General features: G+C 40.1%; 1 protein-coding gene across 3 annotated transcripts in view; it reads right to left on the reverse strand.

The window, feature by feature from the left end:
- LOC116463271 (vesicle-associated membrane protein-associated protein B/C) overlaps positions 1 to 18474 on the reverse strand; it is a 69051-nt gene that overhangs the window by 30863 nt on the left and 19714 nt on the right. For all 3 annotated transcript variants that reach the window (XR_004246638.2, XR_009212023.1, XM_032146296.2), the window contains exon 2: positions 9036 to 9188. Coding sequence is in view for 1 of the 3 variants with exons in the window: in XM_032146296.2 (XP_032002187.1) it covers positions 9036 to 9188 (153 nt within the window). In the remaining 2 variants the exon portion in view is untranslated. The remainder of the gene's footprint in view (positions 1 to 9035; positions 9189 to 18474) is intronic.

Consider the following 18474-nt stretch of genomic DNA (forward strand, 5'->3'; position numbering starts at 1 on the left):
CATCTGCATCATAATGGTAACAGATCACAGATCACTTTCGTCTGCATAATGGTAACAGATCACAGATCACCTTCGTCTGCATCATAATGGTAACACATCACAGATCACTTTCATCTGCATCATAATGGTAATAGATCACAGATCACTTTCATCTGCATCATAGTGGTAACAGATCACAGATCACTTTCGTCTGCATCATAATGCTAACACATCACAGATCACTTTCGTCCACATCATAATGGTAACACATCACAGATCACTTTCGTCTGCATCATAATGGTATCACATCGCAGATCACTTTCGTCTGCATCATAATGATAACACATCACAGAGCACTTTCGTCTGCATCATAATGGTAACACATCAGAGATCACTTTCGTCTGCATCATAATGCGAACAGATCACAGATCAGTTTCGTCTGCATCATAATGGTAACATCACAGATCACTTTCATCTGCATCATAATGGTAACAGAGCAAATAAATAAAGTCTATCAAGTACTAAGGCACATGCTTCACTTTTTTTTAATCTCAGAATCTTATCTTCGAAGTCTCTCTCTCCACATTTTATGTGCCCACAATCTCAGCTGAGGCCCACAGATCCTTCTAGATTTTTCCAAGTTTTTTCTAGTTTATTTCCCATCCAAATCACCCTGCCTAGCCCCTACAAACTCCACAAATTTAATGGTACCTTAATACCCTACTTGTGTCATGGTAATTCCTCAGATGAAAAACCTCCTATAAGAGTAACTATTTCCTAAGTAAAAGACAATCAGCTCAGCTTTTCATAATCTGGCCCTTCTTGGATTTCTTGGTCTCTTATTGGCAGGCCTCCCTTCTGCTCCAACAGGTGCGCCCATCACTCAGGTCACACATCATGCCCCTATGTCCTTATACCCAGTGATGCTCTCCTATCATCATCAAAGTCTCCTCTTATCATGTCAGCCCTGCCTGACACATTTCTCTTGATTCTCCCTTACTCTACTCACATGTCAATATACCCCATCTTCCAGGACTGAATCCACTAACAGAACTCTGTAAGGAATAGCCAGGCATGGTGGTGCATGTCTGTAGTCCCAGCTACTTGGGAGGCTGAGGCAAGCAAGAGGACTGCTTGAGCCCAGAAATTTGAGGCTACAGTGAGCTATGAGAGCGGCATGCACTCCAGGGTGGGCAACACAGCAAGACCCCAACTCCATAAATAAGTAAATAAACAAGGCCAGGCACAGTGGCTCACACCTGTAATCCCAGCACTTTGGGAGGCCGAGGTAGGCAGATCACTTGAGGCCAGGAGTTTGAGACCAGCCTGGCCAACATGGTGAAATCCCACCCCTAACTAAAAATACAAAAAATTTAGCTGGACGTGGTGGCACACACCTGTAATCCCAGCTACTGGGGAAGCTGAGGCACGAGAATCATTTGAACCCAGGAGGTGGAGGTTGCAGTGAGCTGAGATGGCACCACTGCACTCCAGCCTGGGTGACAGAGACTCTGTCAAAAATAAATAAATATATAAATATAATAAAATTTAAATAAGAATTCTGGAGGGAAAAGCTCTCAAACTTCAGTGAGTATCAGAGTCACCAGGAATGTTTGCTACAACACAGACTGCTAGACCCCACCTCCAGAATTTCTGTGTTAGCAGGGCTGGAGTGAGAATGAGCACTCCAGTTTCTAACAGGTCCCCAAGTGGGCTGCTGCTGCTGCTGGCCCACAGCCCACACCTGGAAAATCTGTGCTGTACTATACCTCGTAACACTGCAGTTCCTGCTGAAACACCATTTCATACCACAGTTCCTACTGTGGGCACCTTACTTTATTGGGAGACTGTCAACTCCAAGACTCCTAAGCTCCTTCTGACATGTTTGCCTTTTCTCCCCAGTGAGACTGAGACCAGAAATTAATGTTTTAATAGCTCACATTCTGGGTGCTAATTTGCATTTTTTTCATTAGCTAACAGGTTTGCACCTTCTGCTCTTCCAACATTCAAAGCATTCCTGAATCATGCTCTCCCTAGAAATATCCTTGGAGAACTCCAAAGAGGAAACCCTTCTTTACCCCCACCAGCTGGCTTTTCTTCTGTCCTACTTTCCAGAGTCACTCCCTCCCTTCCAAGTGGGCAAGACAGGGCTTCCAGTTTCTGATGGCAGTGCCCTCAGTCTCGGACTCCCCATCCTCTCACAAAGCCTGCATAGAGAAAGACTGTCCTCTACCATACGGCACTTACAGGGTCAGAATGAAGTCACTGATCCACTTTTTTGAGACTAATCAAAGACACAGATACATAAATGCCAAGCAGAGCTCCTGATGAGCTGGAGATAACCAGCATTACCTAAACGAGGTGATATAATTCTAGCCTAAAGCAAAGAAGCTGGACATTTTAGTTAGACTGTGAGCAAATTTATTATTTCCTTTAGGGTCCTCAACACGTTGAGATCATGACCACCTTGCTGGACCTCTGCCTATTCAGGGTCCCATGGATGGAACTCTGAGTCTAGCAAATAAATAATGAATTGCATTTATTTATAAATCAGTAAACACTGAGGTGTCTTTGTGTTCTCCACAGGATTTTCCAGTTCGTATATTCTGTCTTAGAAAACAAACTCCTCACAGTCTGATTAATTTATTTGTGCAGAGACTAGTACAAATGTGCTGACAGTGAGGTCTCCTTTCTCCAGTATCAATGGAAGATGAGGACTGCTATATACAGGCACTGGCCAAATAACAAGGCTTATTCACTCTTTTTTATAAGTATCTTTTAAAATGTAAATCTTTTTCAAAAATCCAATATACTTTTCAATCTCCTCTAACATTTATAATGGAATACAACATACCCCTTTTCTGATTACTCTTATGTTGTGACATGAACCCCCATTATATACCATCTTAATGAAACCTGCAAGCTGTGTCTCTTGGGGCTGATCACCTGAAACACGGAGAACAGTTCCCCGAGGCTTAAGGAATTCCAGCTCCCCACTGTTATTTCTGAATGCTCCCTGCACTTGATCTCTGTGGTGTTCTTGCCCAACCTGTCCACTGTCTGCTATGCACTGTCACACGGGCCACTTTCAACGTGGCCACCTCTGTACCCCTTTTCCCTTTATTCTGATCTGTGATGAGCTGGCAACCAGGACAGGGTTAATGGTAAGTCTAAGGTAAGAATAAACAAGACAAGATTCAAGACTGGAGAGCCCTCAAGTGTGTAAGTATGCAAGGACCCGTAATGAGTGAAAAGAAAATCACTTTTGGCTTCTTAAAACTTTGCTTATTTTTTGCTTTTCAGTTATGCTGTACAGAGTTGAAGTTACCTTCAGCTAACTGAGGTAGACGAAATGTGTAAGTCCTCTCGATCTTGATATTTGAAAATGTAAAGAATAAACTGTGTCATAGCCACAAAAAAAGTAACGATTCTTCTTTAAAAACCTAAGTATTACAGTAAACTTGTAAAAACCTTTAAAAAGCATAATTAACCTGAATTTTTGTTGGTAATTTTCTTTTTTCTACTTTTTGTTTAACCAGAATCTCATCTGGTGAAAAAGATTAAAGACATCTTTTAAAGTATGAATGTGAGTTGTTCTTATCTGAGAGTAATAAGCCTGGTTCATGGAAACCACTTATAAAAAAGTTTCGCTTATCAGAGACTTCCAAAGCAAACAATCAAACGAAGAAGAATGTTGCTGTTAAGAAGCTCAAACTCCCCAAATGCAGCTCCCACTATCAGTGCTTGACGGATAAATGTTTGGCTTCATTGTCTAAGGGCTTTGTGCATTTATACCCTAGTGCTAACCACCCGAAAGGTGTACTCCTGGTTGACTGGTCCAGGGCCACCAAACAGCTACATTAAACTGAGTCACGGAAATCTTAAAATGATTATTAATCGCAATACTATCCATTTAAATTAACTGATCAATGTTTCCATCCAAGAAGAGTTGCTGATGTTCATGCTCTGAGGATTTTTCTTTTTCTTTTTTTTTTTGTGAGATGGAGTTTCTCTCTTGTTGCCCAGGCTGGAGTGCTATGGTGCGATCTTAGTTCAATGCAACCTCCGCCTCCCAGGCTCAAGTGATTTTCCTGCCTCAGCCTTCCTGAGTAGCTGGGATTACAGGCATGTGCCACCATGCCTGGCTAATTTTGTATGTTTAGTAGAGACGGGGTTTCTCCATGTTGGTCAGACTGGTCTCGAACTTCCAACCTCAGGTGATCCACCCACCTCGGCCTCCCGAAGTGCTGGGATTACGGGGGTGAGCCACCGCACCTGGCTGTCCCGAGGATTTTACTGGAAAAACTTTATGCTTTAAATGTGATTGAAAAGAGTGCTGAAAAGGGCTGTATGTCAGGAATGAATACTGCTCCTTAATCCTTTGAATTCTAATTTAAAATACAGATTCAGACACTGGGAGTTTTGTGTTTGTCTTTAATCCATTTTCAATTCCCAAGGTACATTTAGTAAAGTGTATCTGTACCTAAATATTGGTATCTTTAATGACTCTTTCCAATGCCCCCTTCCACACACAGATATTTTGCATTTCTAATTTGCTTGGGACACAGGCAACCAATGTGCATAATTGAACTGCAAATGGAAGCATGCTTGCTACTTTAGTGAAATTAGAATTCAGTGAAGGTTATAAAAATATTAAACTTAATATCATATTACAGGAAGCATAAGTATTTTTGATGGGCCCATAATTTTACCACTTCACCTGCTGTATCCGCTGGCAAACATGGTTTGGAATATTAATGGAAAACTCCCTCATTATTAACTGAAGCACTAAAAAAAAAAAAATCCACAACCACTAACAGCTTACCACAAAGACATTTTCAGAAATTATGTACCTTAAAAATATTTTCCCACCATACAGTTCAGAAAATAGATTTAATTTTGTAAAGCCAGAACAAATGGGAAGATCCCCCACTGCCTCAAAACAATTCGTTAATTCAAAAAGTTCTTTATTCCTTACATTTGAAATCTCAGGAGGAAAAAAATCCAACCTCCCATTCTTCAATCTCTATTTAAGTGTACCTATTTTGCTGAGGTCCAGATTAAATAATTCAAAACCATCTCTAGTTGATAGTATGTATCATGGAGCAAGGGGCCAAAACCACAGCATTCTGGGCCAGTGAATGCAAACAGAAAGCCCCTTGCACCCCTTACCTACCACATGACCTCATCCAAAAAGCACAAACCCCAGAAGGGGCTACAATAAAAATGAGATGAGACGAGCACCTATGGAAAGGACAAAGAAAAGGATTCAAATCACAGGTCCAAGGGGCCAGGGCCTAAAGCAACTCTCTGGGAAAGCCCACATATTATAATCCACTGACACAAAAAGTTTAGGTTATGCCTGTGTCCAACTGTTACTTTACCACCTAAGTTTATAAAAGGGAGTTTTTTTAAGGATCCAGTAAGTGATCTGCCGTGTTCTGAAGAAAATAGCATGATAGGTCAGAGCCTGAACTTTTGAAACACAACGTACACAATGTAAGGTCCCTTGAATATCAGGGTAATGTGAAAAGGTAAGAGCTTCACAGGGTTTGTCTGAAAGACATCTGGCTTTCCATGTCACAATCTGAACCTGTGTGCCTTCAAAACCTTGATCCCTCTGGCCAGCACTGGTGCCAGCTCCATGGGTGGATATCATTACCATCAATCCTCCCTCTCTTCCCACCTTCCTGCTTCCCTCCTCTCTTTCTTTCCTTCCCCCTCCCTCCCTCCTCTCTTTAAAATAATGATTTAGAGCCTTCCCGAATAGCTAGTGCATCACAAGGATTTTCGGAAATGAGAAAAATGCACTGGTCATGTCCTTCTCAGGTATGCGGTGACACTCTGGGTGGTGGGCAGGGCAATGCTAGCAGTATTTTAAGTTGAAGTGGTGGCCACCTTTTTAAAGATTATACCTGAAAAGGTACTGGCAACTTTTCACTATAAAACAAATGAATATTACACAAGGAAGAGAAAACACAAATTTCTTCTCAAAATTAGCAAAGGTCCATAAATAAATAAAATGTAGGGGTTAATTTATTTCTAAACAGTCAATTCAAGTATTATGCAATCCACCTTCTTCAAAAACTAGCCAGTTTTTGTCAAAGCTAGTGGAAGAACAATGTACAAATGTGCCACTCTTGTACCATGCTGTCGATTCTGCAGTATTTGTAAATATTCTGTAAGGTAGACACTATTCTCCCTACCTTACAAGTGAGAAAACAAGAACCTAGAAAGGTTAATAGGTTGGTCAAAATTCAGCCGACTGGTTAAACAGCACAACTGGTCTTCCTGTTCAGGTTTCCTGACCTCAAATCCACTAATCTTTGAAGAGAGTGGGTAAAACCAAGCTTGGTCATGTGCGTATCTGGGGAGAAAGGGAGGCTGGCTTTTGGATAACCTGCACTGCCTGTCCACTGGTATCCTCCTCTTCCTGAGGACTCTACTGACTCACAAAGATGTCATCATGTAGCTGTATTAATACCAAGAGGACTCCTAGAAAAGGGCAGTGCTTTTTATCCCAAGCTATGTATGTCTAATAAATGATGCAGTGGTCCCTCAGCACATACAACTGCAGCAAATGGGCCTGGCCTCCTTTGCTGACTTGCAAGGCTGTCCTAGAAATGTAATGACATCTGGTTTCACCTTGGCTCCCCCCAAGCACTGAGCTAAATACCAAATAATAACAAAGGAGCTCTTTCTAAGGTGCAGATGTGATCTTGTCTCATCTAGGAAGAAAGTCTACAGACACACAGACATTTTATTATTCAACTACTTTTTCCCCCAAATATATTAAACTTTGAGAATGGTGGTACTTTTTACATTCATTCATAAGTGGGGTCATCCTCTAACACTACTGAGGCAGTTTAGTATGACAGAAAGAGCAGTGGATCAGGAGCCAAGCCACTCGCTTCAAATAGCAGTGCTGCCATGACCATCCATGTGACCCTCGATGACTATGCCACACTCTGTGCCTTACTTTATCTGCCAAAGGAAGGCCACAACCACAAAGTCTTGGTCTTCCTTGAGTAAGCAATCATAAATCAGAACAAAGGCAGAGTTCGCTTTTACTTTTTAAAAATTCCTATGATGGGGAAACAATGGATCTTCCTGAAAGAGAGACAGAGATGCTGGGCGTGGTGGCTCAAGCCTATAATTTCAGCACTTTGGGAGGCTGAGGCAGGCGGATCACTTGAGGTCAGGAGTTTGAGACCAGCCTAGCCAACATGGTGAAACCTTGTCTCTACTAAAAATACAAAAATTAGCAGGTGTGGTGGCACGCACCTGTAATCCTAGCTACTCGGAAGGCTGAGGCATGAGAATCGCTGGAATCTGGGAGGTGGAGGTTGCAGTGAGCAGAGATCGCGCCACTGCACTCCAGCCTGCGCGATAAAGTGAGACTGTCTCAAAAAAAAAAAAACAAAAGAGAGATAGAGACATACACATACACCCACCCATACATATTTATATTTTGTATCAGAAAACACACTAACATTGTACAACTACCTACTGAGATTCTTTTATTCAGAAAACCATGCTGCATTCCCTATTCTTACTGTGAAAATTGGTAATTTTCATCTACTGACAAACTTGCTCAAATTTGATACAGGCATGGAAATCGAGGGGGGAAAGTAGATACAAGAGGGGAATAAAAGATTTCAGCTGCCCTTGATGTCAAAGGAAAAATTTAAACCATACATATCCAGAGGATGCAGAAATGCCAAAATCCCAGTCCCTTCCTTTCTCCAGAGTGCTGCAGTTCAAAGAGCATGGGCTTCAGAGCCTGTCAGAATGATCCACATCTTGGCTCTGTTACTTGCCAGCTTCACGGTGCTATGACGACCAGTCTACTTCTTAGTAAAATGGAGGAAACAATGCACGCCTCACGGGGCAGGTAAGAGAAATGACATGAGATAGTACATGTGCAGGTCCAACACATAAAAGCCCCTCAATCAATGCTGGCTTCGACCCTCCTGACTTCAAGATAATAACCTGATTCGAGAGTCCAGATCAAGTCTTGCAGACTCAGAGAAGCACCGGGGGAGAGCTGGCATGGGTGCACCATAATGAGAGAGACCAGATGGAGGGAATAAGAGTCTGCAGAAATGATCAGATAATGAAACACCTTATATCTTTCCAAAGAGGTGAATCATTTTCTTTTAGGTGTCAAATGAATAGCCAAGTGTATCACAATCAAAATCTATCATGGAAAAAGCCAGAGAGGTACTCATTTCAAATGAGCAGTAGCTTCTATTGATGCAGAAGCCTCTGTGACACTGAGTCACCTGATATTTACAGGATAAATACACACTTCCCCATAGCTCCTTCTTGGCTGGAGAAGTTCTAATGAGCTAAAAGTTTATTCCATTTCTAAAATACATTTAAACTCCAACCCATCACTGACATCTCCTTAATTCTGAAATCCAATTCTCAATTTGGGCACTTTACCAGTATCTTTTGAAAAGTTGGATTTTGGAAAATACATGCACTCCCAGAAAGAAGAGAAAACCATCAGACATGCACCAAACTGACACCCTTGAGTATATTCCAATTTGCTCAGCCCTCATCTCCCCTGGCGTTTCACAATCAGTAAAGTGCAGTGGCCAATCACTGGAAATGGTATGAATTTAAAGTCAGAAATCATTTAGCTTAAATAAGAAAATAACTCCATTTAGCTTTCTCCCACAAAGTAAAATTAAGTTTGTTTAGCCCTTTTTTATTGCCAAAGGGCAGATTTAATTTCAAGGGAATGAAAACAAAACTCATTCTGAAGTAAAGTCTAAAGTTATCACTTCAGTTTTGCTCTAACTATTGAGGTGCAAAGGGGCTGTAAGCATTGAAACAAGGAGGCATTAATTACGAAAAAAACAGGCGACTGGGACCCAGCTTTCTGATCACGGGGTGAAGGGTTGTGGGGTGGGGTGGGATGGGGTGGGGGTGGGGTGGAGAGAAGTCTATCATCATCATCTGCTACACTGCAAATACTAACTTTAAGAAAGCCTACTGTCCAGGGGCCTTCTGAGCCCACCCTCTAGGCCTCCAGTCTCACGACTTACCAGATACATTAATTGAGGCCCCTGCATCGATGATTCCGCTGTTGGGCCTCACACAGTACCTACGTGGTGCTGTAGTCTTCACCTTAAAACACACATTTCGGTCTGTCGGGTTGCCAAGCTTTAGGTTGGTGGTGACAACATCGGTGAAGGGACCTGTAGAATGAGACAGAGACTGATTGGGGGTCTCATGAGGAAACTTTAGAAGGTTTGTGGAAAAGAGAGCTATAAATATAGTTAAGGGAAGATTTGAGATCCATGATTATCTCATTAACATGCCAATGGATGAAAGAGATGAGCTAAGGTTAATGCACTAGCAGTACCATGTTCCCACTATTTCGCCAGGTACCTAGTGTAAGTGTTCTAACATATGCCACCTCATTGAAACCTCACAACTTTATGATTATTGCTGTTTTGCAGATGAGAAAACTGAGACTTGGGGAGGCAAGTTACTTGTCCAAGTTTTCATGACAGTGGTAGTGAGGATCTGTAACCAGATGGCTTGCATCTAAGGCCAGTTCTTACCCATGCTAAATACTGATTTCCACAATAACAATATGAAATCTAACAGGGAGAGCGTAAAGGACTAAACTTGTTCCAAAATGATTATCTAGAGCACAGTGTGCCAAGAGGAGCAGATGGAAGAAAGACTTTGAGGTGTTAATGGTCTATAAACACAGAAACTCTCAACATTATAGTGTTGCTACAGAAAACTTAGTATCACCTTAGGCTATAGCAAAAAGTTCAGAGTCCTGCTGGGCAGTCCACACCTGAAACATTACAGACAGTATTAACTACTCACGCTACCGGAAGACTGCAACAGGCTCAGTGGCCTGAAGATACTTTTTATTACTTTTATTCACTTCCTACTTTATTAGATTTTTTAATTAAAAAAGTAAAACATGCTTCTTAAACCAAACAATAAAAGATGTATAAACAGGAATAAGCTTTCCTTTGTTCCCTGAGATAACTAGTATTAACAATATGGGAGATCTTTCCACATCATCTATGTTTACACAAACAATACATACACACATGTGCAAGGGATAGGGGCTAACAAATAATGAAATAATACTATTCCTACTACTCTGAAACTTGCTTTTTTTCATTTACCCATCTATGGTGGACATGTGAGCTCTGTGTTTATTAGTCAGGTGGCTACAAAAACTTAGGTTCTTTTCAACACCTTTTCAAATTTACATATTTTTCACCTGTGAATCAGTGTTTCTGTGTTTCCTCTAGGCAAGTTCTTTACTCTTTGCATTTGCAAGGAAACAGGAAGTGAAGGTGGGGAAAGGGTGTGCACTTATGTGTTCACAAACAAATACGTAATGTTGACCCAACAAAATCATTCAAATGTGTGTTTTGAAAAACTTTTCAATGAGACTCTAAGCTCCTGAGGACAAGGATTATACCTTATCCATCTCTGTAGCCCTAGCACTGTGGCTGGCACAGAATAAAGGTCTCAATCTACACATTCACCAAGAAGAAAACTACCTGTGTGTGGATTATCTCCAGCAAAATTAAGATCCTCGGGCTGGTGTCTCTACTCTTGAGGTGCTCAGGGCATGGAAAAAAAAAAAAAAATCAATCTGATATGGGCTTACCTTAATACAAATTAAGAAATCAAAGAAGGAAATGGGACTCAATCCCAAAATCAAATGACAGCCAGTTCTGCTATGAGACTTATTTTGAAAACATATATTTGATCCAATGTTACTCATGTGCATATTAGAAGGACATTCTGGACATAAAACAATTTTCATATTTGTTTCTGTGTGATTTTGTCTGCTATCAACACTGGTGAACACAGAAAACTGCTCCTCGCTGAACCCAACTGCAAAGAAATACAGAAAACTCACAAGCACACACACCTCAACCACCTACGGGATACCTCAGTTCACCTTGTGGGTAATGAGCCACACCTATCCACACTTGGTATTACAACTTTCCATACGATTTCAGGTAATTCTCCTTACTTCAAGAAAACAACTCTTCTGATGTCCATATCCACAGAAAAACTTTGGGTCTTTTTCAAGAAAGTGCCATATCTGCTGTAGCATTTGTGGCTTTACCAGCGCCCTATCTTTGTGCATGTGTCACCAACAAAGTCTTTGAGTGCTGTGCTCCTAACTGCACTTCCCTCATAAGCGCTGTGGTTTTCACGGAGCTATTCAGTATAGTGTGGTGATTCCAGGAATGCATAACAGCAGAACTGACTATACTACTGCATCATTTATTGTTTTGTGAATTATTATTGCAAACCCTATTCTCATTCCATGAGCAGTGACACCTTCAGAGATGAAATACTCCATGAGAATTTCTCCATTTGCTTACCTTTCTAACACAAACAACCCTATCACTACACTCTAAGTCAGCTCCCCACTGAAAACTAAGAGTACAGAGGAGGCCAGGTACCTGTGGCCCAAAAGGATTTTCAGCTACAGTAAGGGAGAGCCAGGTGCTGACGCTGCTCCATCCTTGCATCAAGTTCTTGGCATAAAGCGAGAAACAGGACACTTGGTGCTGAGGCAGTGCTAGGGAGATTATGGAGGCAGTACTCTCTGTGACTACCCCTTTCCACTCTCGAACACAGGCAGTCTGACTCATAATAAAGATGGAGAAAAACCTGTCCTCCTAGGAAGTCTCTTTGCTTGCTTAAGGAGGGGATCACTTCAGCATTCAGAGTGGGGGTAAAAAGAATAGCTATGCAAGCTCTGATTTTCTAGGGTCAAACCAGCAATAAAACACACACACAGAGACAGGCATAAAGGGCACACAAACCTAGGAGAGGGCACAAGCAAATCACCATGTACATGCATTCCCTGACCCTCATCTAAAAACTGCAACGCAGAAGAACTCCACATAAGCACAGCAGCACCACAACACTGGGGGAAGGGAGAAAAAAGTGGACAAAAATGTACATGACATAAAGAGACACCTGAAATGGGGTGAGTTTTCAAATATAAAGCCTAGGGATGAAAGGTATGCAATGACAGTTTGAATGTGATTCAGAAACTCTCAGGCCACAAAGCAGTCTAAATCAAAGCTTAAAGTTACTAGTTTCAACAAGATTCTGCCTCAAAAACATGGAAGTATCTTCAGAGCAGAATGCCAAGAATTCATAATGGCCCCCAAAACATCCAAAAATACATAGATCTTTTTTTCTAAAATGGTTTGAAGTATAGTGAGAGCAGAAAATCGAGATGCTGGCAAGATTCCACTGTGATGAAATCCAGAATATTTGCTAGTTTCCAATTCAGTTACTAGTTCTTCCTTCCCTCTCCCCGTTATGAAGTTGTGGTGTGAGGATCCCAAATTTAAGTATTTGTTTATTCCTTACACTGACCTCTTCTTCAAGGTACTCTACAAAAATAAGCCAAATTTAAATGTAAACACTTAACTGTTTTTGAAAATTTCCCCAGGTTAATCTATTACATTGCAATTAATTGCTATTACACAGCAATCTTAATGGTGCTTCAACTTACATAAATCACATAAAAGGAAGTCTAAATTGTTAAAAGACAAGCAATATTTGTAATAATAAACAGGATAAAATAAACATCCCAGATTTCTCCCTCCACAATCCTGGGTCTTTACATGCTTGAGATTTCTCGGCCTTTCCCAGGCTTTTATTTGTAAAAATCTGGAGGGAACTATACTGAAAATACATGCAATGAAACAACATCACTGGTAAAATAACAAAGTCCCGTGGGTAAAAATCAAGATATTTTGTAAGAAGAGGCCAACCTTCCTCTCCCTACTCTGGGCAATTTACTCCAATAATTTTATTGAAAATAAATTATATTCTATTTGAGTAATTATAGAAAATAAACCATGTTAGTGTTCTCCTTTTCCCCTGTATTAATGGATTAGCGTACACAAAACCCTCAATAAAAATGATGGAAAAGCTTATGAGCATCATTCAGACTTTTACTAGTCACTTTCATTTCATAAAACTGCCATTTCCATTAAAGCATTATGTAAAAAATGGGATTTTACTATACCAACATGCATATTTACCACCAATGAATTTAAACACTGCTTATAAAGTACAGAGTCAATTTTACAAATGAAATCTTCTTCTAAACTTAGAATTTTTCCTTTTTAGAGATAAAAAAACATGATGTGTCTCTAGAACCACAGCATACACTTTAAATCATTTTTAATCTTCTATTCCTTATTTCGGATAATGTCTGTAACAAAACTAGGAACTAAGCAACTAAAATGTGAAATGGGAGGTTAAAAAAGTGAAAAAACATGAATTTGGGAGAAACTGGCAATACTCTTTGAAACTGTTACTCTTTTAATAATGTAAACAAGGCCCTTTACGTCCTAGTTTATGCATATACTCATCTGTGAACATTTGTGTGAGTTTGCTGAAGATGCTTACGAAACAGCACTAACGAACTGAAAATGAATTCCTTGACATGCTCTAAAAGATATTTAGATAAAGCTAAACACAGTATAATTTATTTCCTCCACGTTCCCTCAGGACCCACTGTGCTTGGATTTTTGTCATTTTAAATTGTGTTTAAGGCAATAAGAGGTAAGAGTAAGGCAGTAAGAGGGGCTAGAATTGACCTGTTTTGGAAGGCAAATACAATACCAGCAAAAACTTGCCTACCATTAAAAGTGAAAGAAGAAATAGTTGCTTTTTACTCTTAGTTACAAAAATTGGGCCTTAAGATGTATAAAGTTCTGGTTTAAAGGTCAAAGACCGTCACAATCCAGCACAACATTAAGAGGTCAGGTTCCAGGTGTCGAAAATGTCATAAAAAAATGGCTGAATAAACTTACCAGTCAGGAAACCTAAGAGCATTTTGTGGGAAAAGTATTCCATTAAATCTTTAAACAGTCTCCTAATCTACATATGATTTAAATGCTTTTCTGTAATTATTCATTCAAGAGCCATGGAAGAAAAATTAAAACCCTTCCTTTGAGGAAATGTAAATACTATCTTTACAAAAGAATAATTTAAAAGTTCATGTCCCATCAAACTATAAAAAGTAACAATGAAAATTCCCAGTGAACTGAAAACTCAATCTAGGCCTTACCTATCTGTATTACCTCAAGCATAGCATAACATCCTATCTACTAAATGGCAAGATAGAAGTTTTTAAGGAGTAAATATATAATTCTACCTTTTTTTTTTTTTTTTTTTTTTGAGACAGAGTCTCGCTCTGTCACCCAGGCTGGAGTGCAGTGGCACGATCTCAGCTCACTGCAATCTCCACCTCCCAGGTTCAAGCGATTCTCGTGCCTCAACCTCCCAAGTAGCTGGGACCACAGGCATATGCCACACCTGGCCAATTTTTGTATTTTTAATAGAGACGGGGTTTTACTACATTGGCTAGGGTGGTCTCAAACTCCTGACCTCAAATGATCCACTCACCTTGGCATCCCAAAGTGCTGGGATTAGAGGTGTGAGCCTCTGCGCCCAGCCATAATTTTACTTTTAACTTAGCAATTCTACCAGAAAATAAAGCCTAAAATATATTTAGACACCAAACTATAAAACTCCTACAGGATGACAGAATAAAATCTAGATGGCCTTGGATTTGGAGATGACTCTACTTACAACACCAAAACAAAATCCATGAAAAAAGTAACTGATAAGCTAGACTTCATTAAAAATAAAACCATCTGTTCTGCAGAAGACAAGCAAGCCACATGCCAGGAGAAAATACTTGCTAAAAATATACCTGAATAAAATACTGTCAACCAAAATATACAAAGAACTCTTAAAACTCAATAATATGAAAATGAAGGCTGGGCATGGTGGCTCATGCCTGTAATCCTAGCACTTTGGGAGGCTGTGGCAGGTGGATCACAAGGTCAGGAGATCGAGACCATCCTGTAATACGGCGAAACCCCGTCTCTACTAAAAATACAAAAAAATTAGCCAGGCGTGGTGGCGGGCACCTGTAGTCCCAGCTACTCGGGAGGCTGAGGTAGGAGAATGGCCTGAACCGGGGAGGCAGAGCTTCTGATGTGCTGAGATCGCACCACTGCATTCCAGTCTGAGTGACAGAGTGAAAGAGACTCCGTCTCAAAAAATAAAATAAAATAAAAATAAAACGAACAACCTAATTTTAAAATGGGCAAACGATCTGAACAGCCACCTCACCAAAAATGTACAGAAAGCAAATAAACATACGAAAAGATGTCTGGCCAGGTGCGGTGGCTCACGCCTGTAATCAGGAGGCCGAGGCGCATGGATCAGCTGAGGTCAGGAATTCGAGACCAGCTTGGCCAACATGGTGAAACCCTGTCTCTACTGAAAATACAAAAAGTAGCCAGGTGTGGTGGCCCATGCCTGTAGTCCCAGCTACTGGGGAGGCTGAGGCAGGAGGATCACTTGAACCTGGGAGGCAGAGGTTGCAGTGAGCTAAGATTGTGCCACTGCACTTCAGCCTGGGTGACAGAGTAAGACTCCGTCTCAGAAAAACAAAAATAGAAAAGATGTCCAATGAGATACTGTTACACATTTGTTCATTTTCTTATTGTTGAGTTTTAGAATGGCCAAATTCTAAAATACTACCGATACCAAGTATTGGTGAGAATGTGGAACAACAGGAACTCTCATTCACTGCTGGTGGGAATGAAAAATAGTGCACAGCCACTTTGAAAGACCATTTAGCAGTTTCTTACAAAACTAAACATATTCTTACCACACAATCCAGCAATCACCCTCCTTGGTATTTACCCAAGTAAGTTGAAAACTTATATCCACACAAAAACCTGCACGTGGATGTTTATAGCAGCTTTATTCATAACTGTCAAAATGCAGAAGCATTTTGTGAGTGGATAAAATGAACTGTGGTATATCCAGACACTGAAATAGTACTCAGTGCTAAAAAGAAATGAGGTATAAAGCCATGAAAAGACAGGGAGGAGCCTTAAATGCATATTCCTGCGTGAAAGCAGTCAGTATGAAAAGGTAGCACACGGTATGATTTTACTCTATGACATTCTGGAAAAGGCAAAACTACAGAGACAATAAAAAGATAAGGTGTTGGCCGGGCGTGGTGGCTCACATCTGTAATCCAGCACTTTGGGAGGTTGAGTGGGGGGGCGGGGGGCGGATCACTTGAGGTCAGGAGTTCGAGACCAGCCTGGCCAATATGGTGAAACTCCATCTCTAATAAAACTACAAAAATTGACTGGGTGTGGGGGCACACACCTGTAATCCCAGCAACTTGAGGGGCTGAGGCAGGAGAACAGTTTGAACCCAGGAGGCAAAGGTTACAGTGAGCCAAGATCGCCCCACTGCACTCCAGCCTGGGTGATGGAGCAAGACTCTGTCTCAAAATAAATAAATAAATAAATAAATAAAATAAGGTGTTGATAGAATTTAAGGGAGGAAAGAACAGGAGGAGCATACAGCATTTTTAGGACAGTGAAACTGAAACTACTCTGATATTATAATGATGGATACATGTCATTATACATTTTTCAAAACCCACAGAATGTACAACACTAGAAATGAATACTAACGCAGACTACGGACTCTGGCTAACAATGACATGTCAACGTAGGTTCACCAATGGTAACCAATGTACCACTCAGTGTAGGATGTTGCCAGTGGAGGGGGTTATGATGCATGTGTGGGGTAGGAGTTACATGAGAACTCTGTGCATACTTTCTGCTCAGTTTTCTTGTGAACCTAAAACTGTTCTAAACTATATTTTTTTTTTAAAAAAGGAAGGGGAAAAAGTATTTGGTCTTTTATATTAATTCGCTGTCGGTAGTATCCTCCTTAACATTTCTAATATTAAATATTATTGAGATTTTGAAAATATATATCTGTATTGTGTGTGTGTGTGTGTGTGTATATATATGAATAAAGATTCTTTGTTGTGCAAAGTGATTGCTCCTCTTCTTTTTCTAGAGTTCATGAAATTCTGGTTTCACAAATACATATCCTTTCTTTGTAATTTATCTTCTGATGTAGCTACAATACTTTGAAACTCAACCTATATATGTTACCAAATAAGTTATATACCAATTTGATATATAATCTATCAGGTCTCAGTTTTCCAGATATAAGTTTAAAGTTATTAGCTTCACAACAGTTTTTTTCACTTTGCATAAAAAATGCTATTATTATTTTATACTCCTGCAAACACAAATTAGGTACAATATCTCTCCTTCTCACAGCCTCTCCAAAAAACAAGTTACCATATTTCACTTCAACTCTAAAAAGATTACCTTCTGGGAAGGTAATAATCTGTCTCCAGAAGCCTATGATTTTTGATGGATTTTGTTAAGACAATAAAAGTGTGCTTGAGGTTTCAATACAGTAGACTCTGTACGTGGGAAAAATACACTAAAATGGAGGGACACGGACATTCTAACGTAAAATCTGTTAGATATCTTATTAATATTTTTAAATTTTAACCTTTGACAGTCTATTTTCATTAAAAAGTATCCTACTGCTTTCTGCTTTCCACACCCATCTGCAGTGCACCAGTCCCCACGTTATTTCTTTTCTTGTTTATGTAAATCTTCCCCTTCTAGAATGGAAACTCCATCAACACAGACTTTTTTGTCCCTCTTGTTCATTACTGATCATCAGCACCTAGAACACTTGCAGGCATAGAACAGATGCTCAATAAATATATTTGCTGAACGAACAAATAGCCATGCCATGCTTCCATCTACTTCACACAATGGCTGTATTCTTCCTCTATGCACCCCCTGTACGCATATCCAGGCTCTGGGTGAATAAATACTGAGACTACTGCTGCTCCTGTTCCAGCATTACACCCTTTTCATCTTCTGCATAGGACATAATTTTGTTTGTTCCTTTCCTGTTTCCACATGGAGTAGGGGGCGGGACGGGGTGTCTATCCTATTCATCACCAGATCCTCCGAACTAGAACAGTGCCACAAACATAGTAAAAATGTATGCTGCATGAATACGAGACTTCCTCAGAGGTCATTGTACTCTGATTCTGCCGCATTTCCTGTAAACAGACATCTACTTCAAAACCTGGATCTGAAATCATTCTAAATTTGTGCTGCTTATATACAGGTTGAAGGTATTAAAAATGCTCACTGTGTCAATAATGCTTTCATCATAATTATTCTATGGTGTTTTTTTTAAAGTTGCTCCCTCCCTAAAAAAATGAAAGATACCATACTAACAGATATTCAAAGAGAGTGATCTCTTAAATAACCATGAACTCAAGAATAAGGACACTGGAGAAGTTTTCTTAAAAATCTATTTTCTTGATCGAATTGTTAGCTCACACATTAAATCAATGCTTTAGAAACAAAAATAAAGCTTTAAAGCTTTGCAACCAATGTGTTTAAATGGCAGACATTATAGTCCAATATTCCAGCAGAAAGCCTGATTGTACAGCTCTTATTTTGAAATAACCACATAAAAACAACCCTACCCATAGACACATAACTTTCCTGAAGAACCCTTAGA

The sequence above is a fragment of the Hylobates moloch genome, unplaced genomic scaffold, assembly GCF_009828535.3.
Source record: "Hylobates moloch isolate HMO894 unplaced genomic scaffold, HMol_V3 SCAFFOLD_32, whole genome shotgun sequence".
NCBI classification, from domain to species: domain Eukaryota; kingdom Metazoa; phylum Chordata; class Mammalia; order Primates; family Hylobatidae; genus Hylobates; species Hylobates moloch.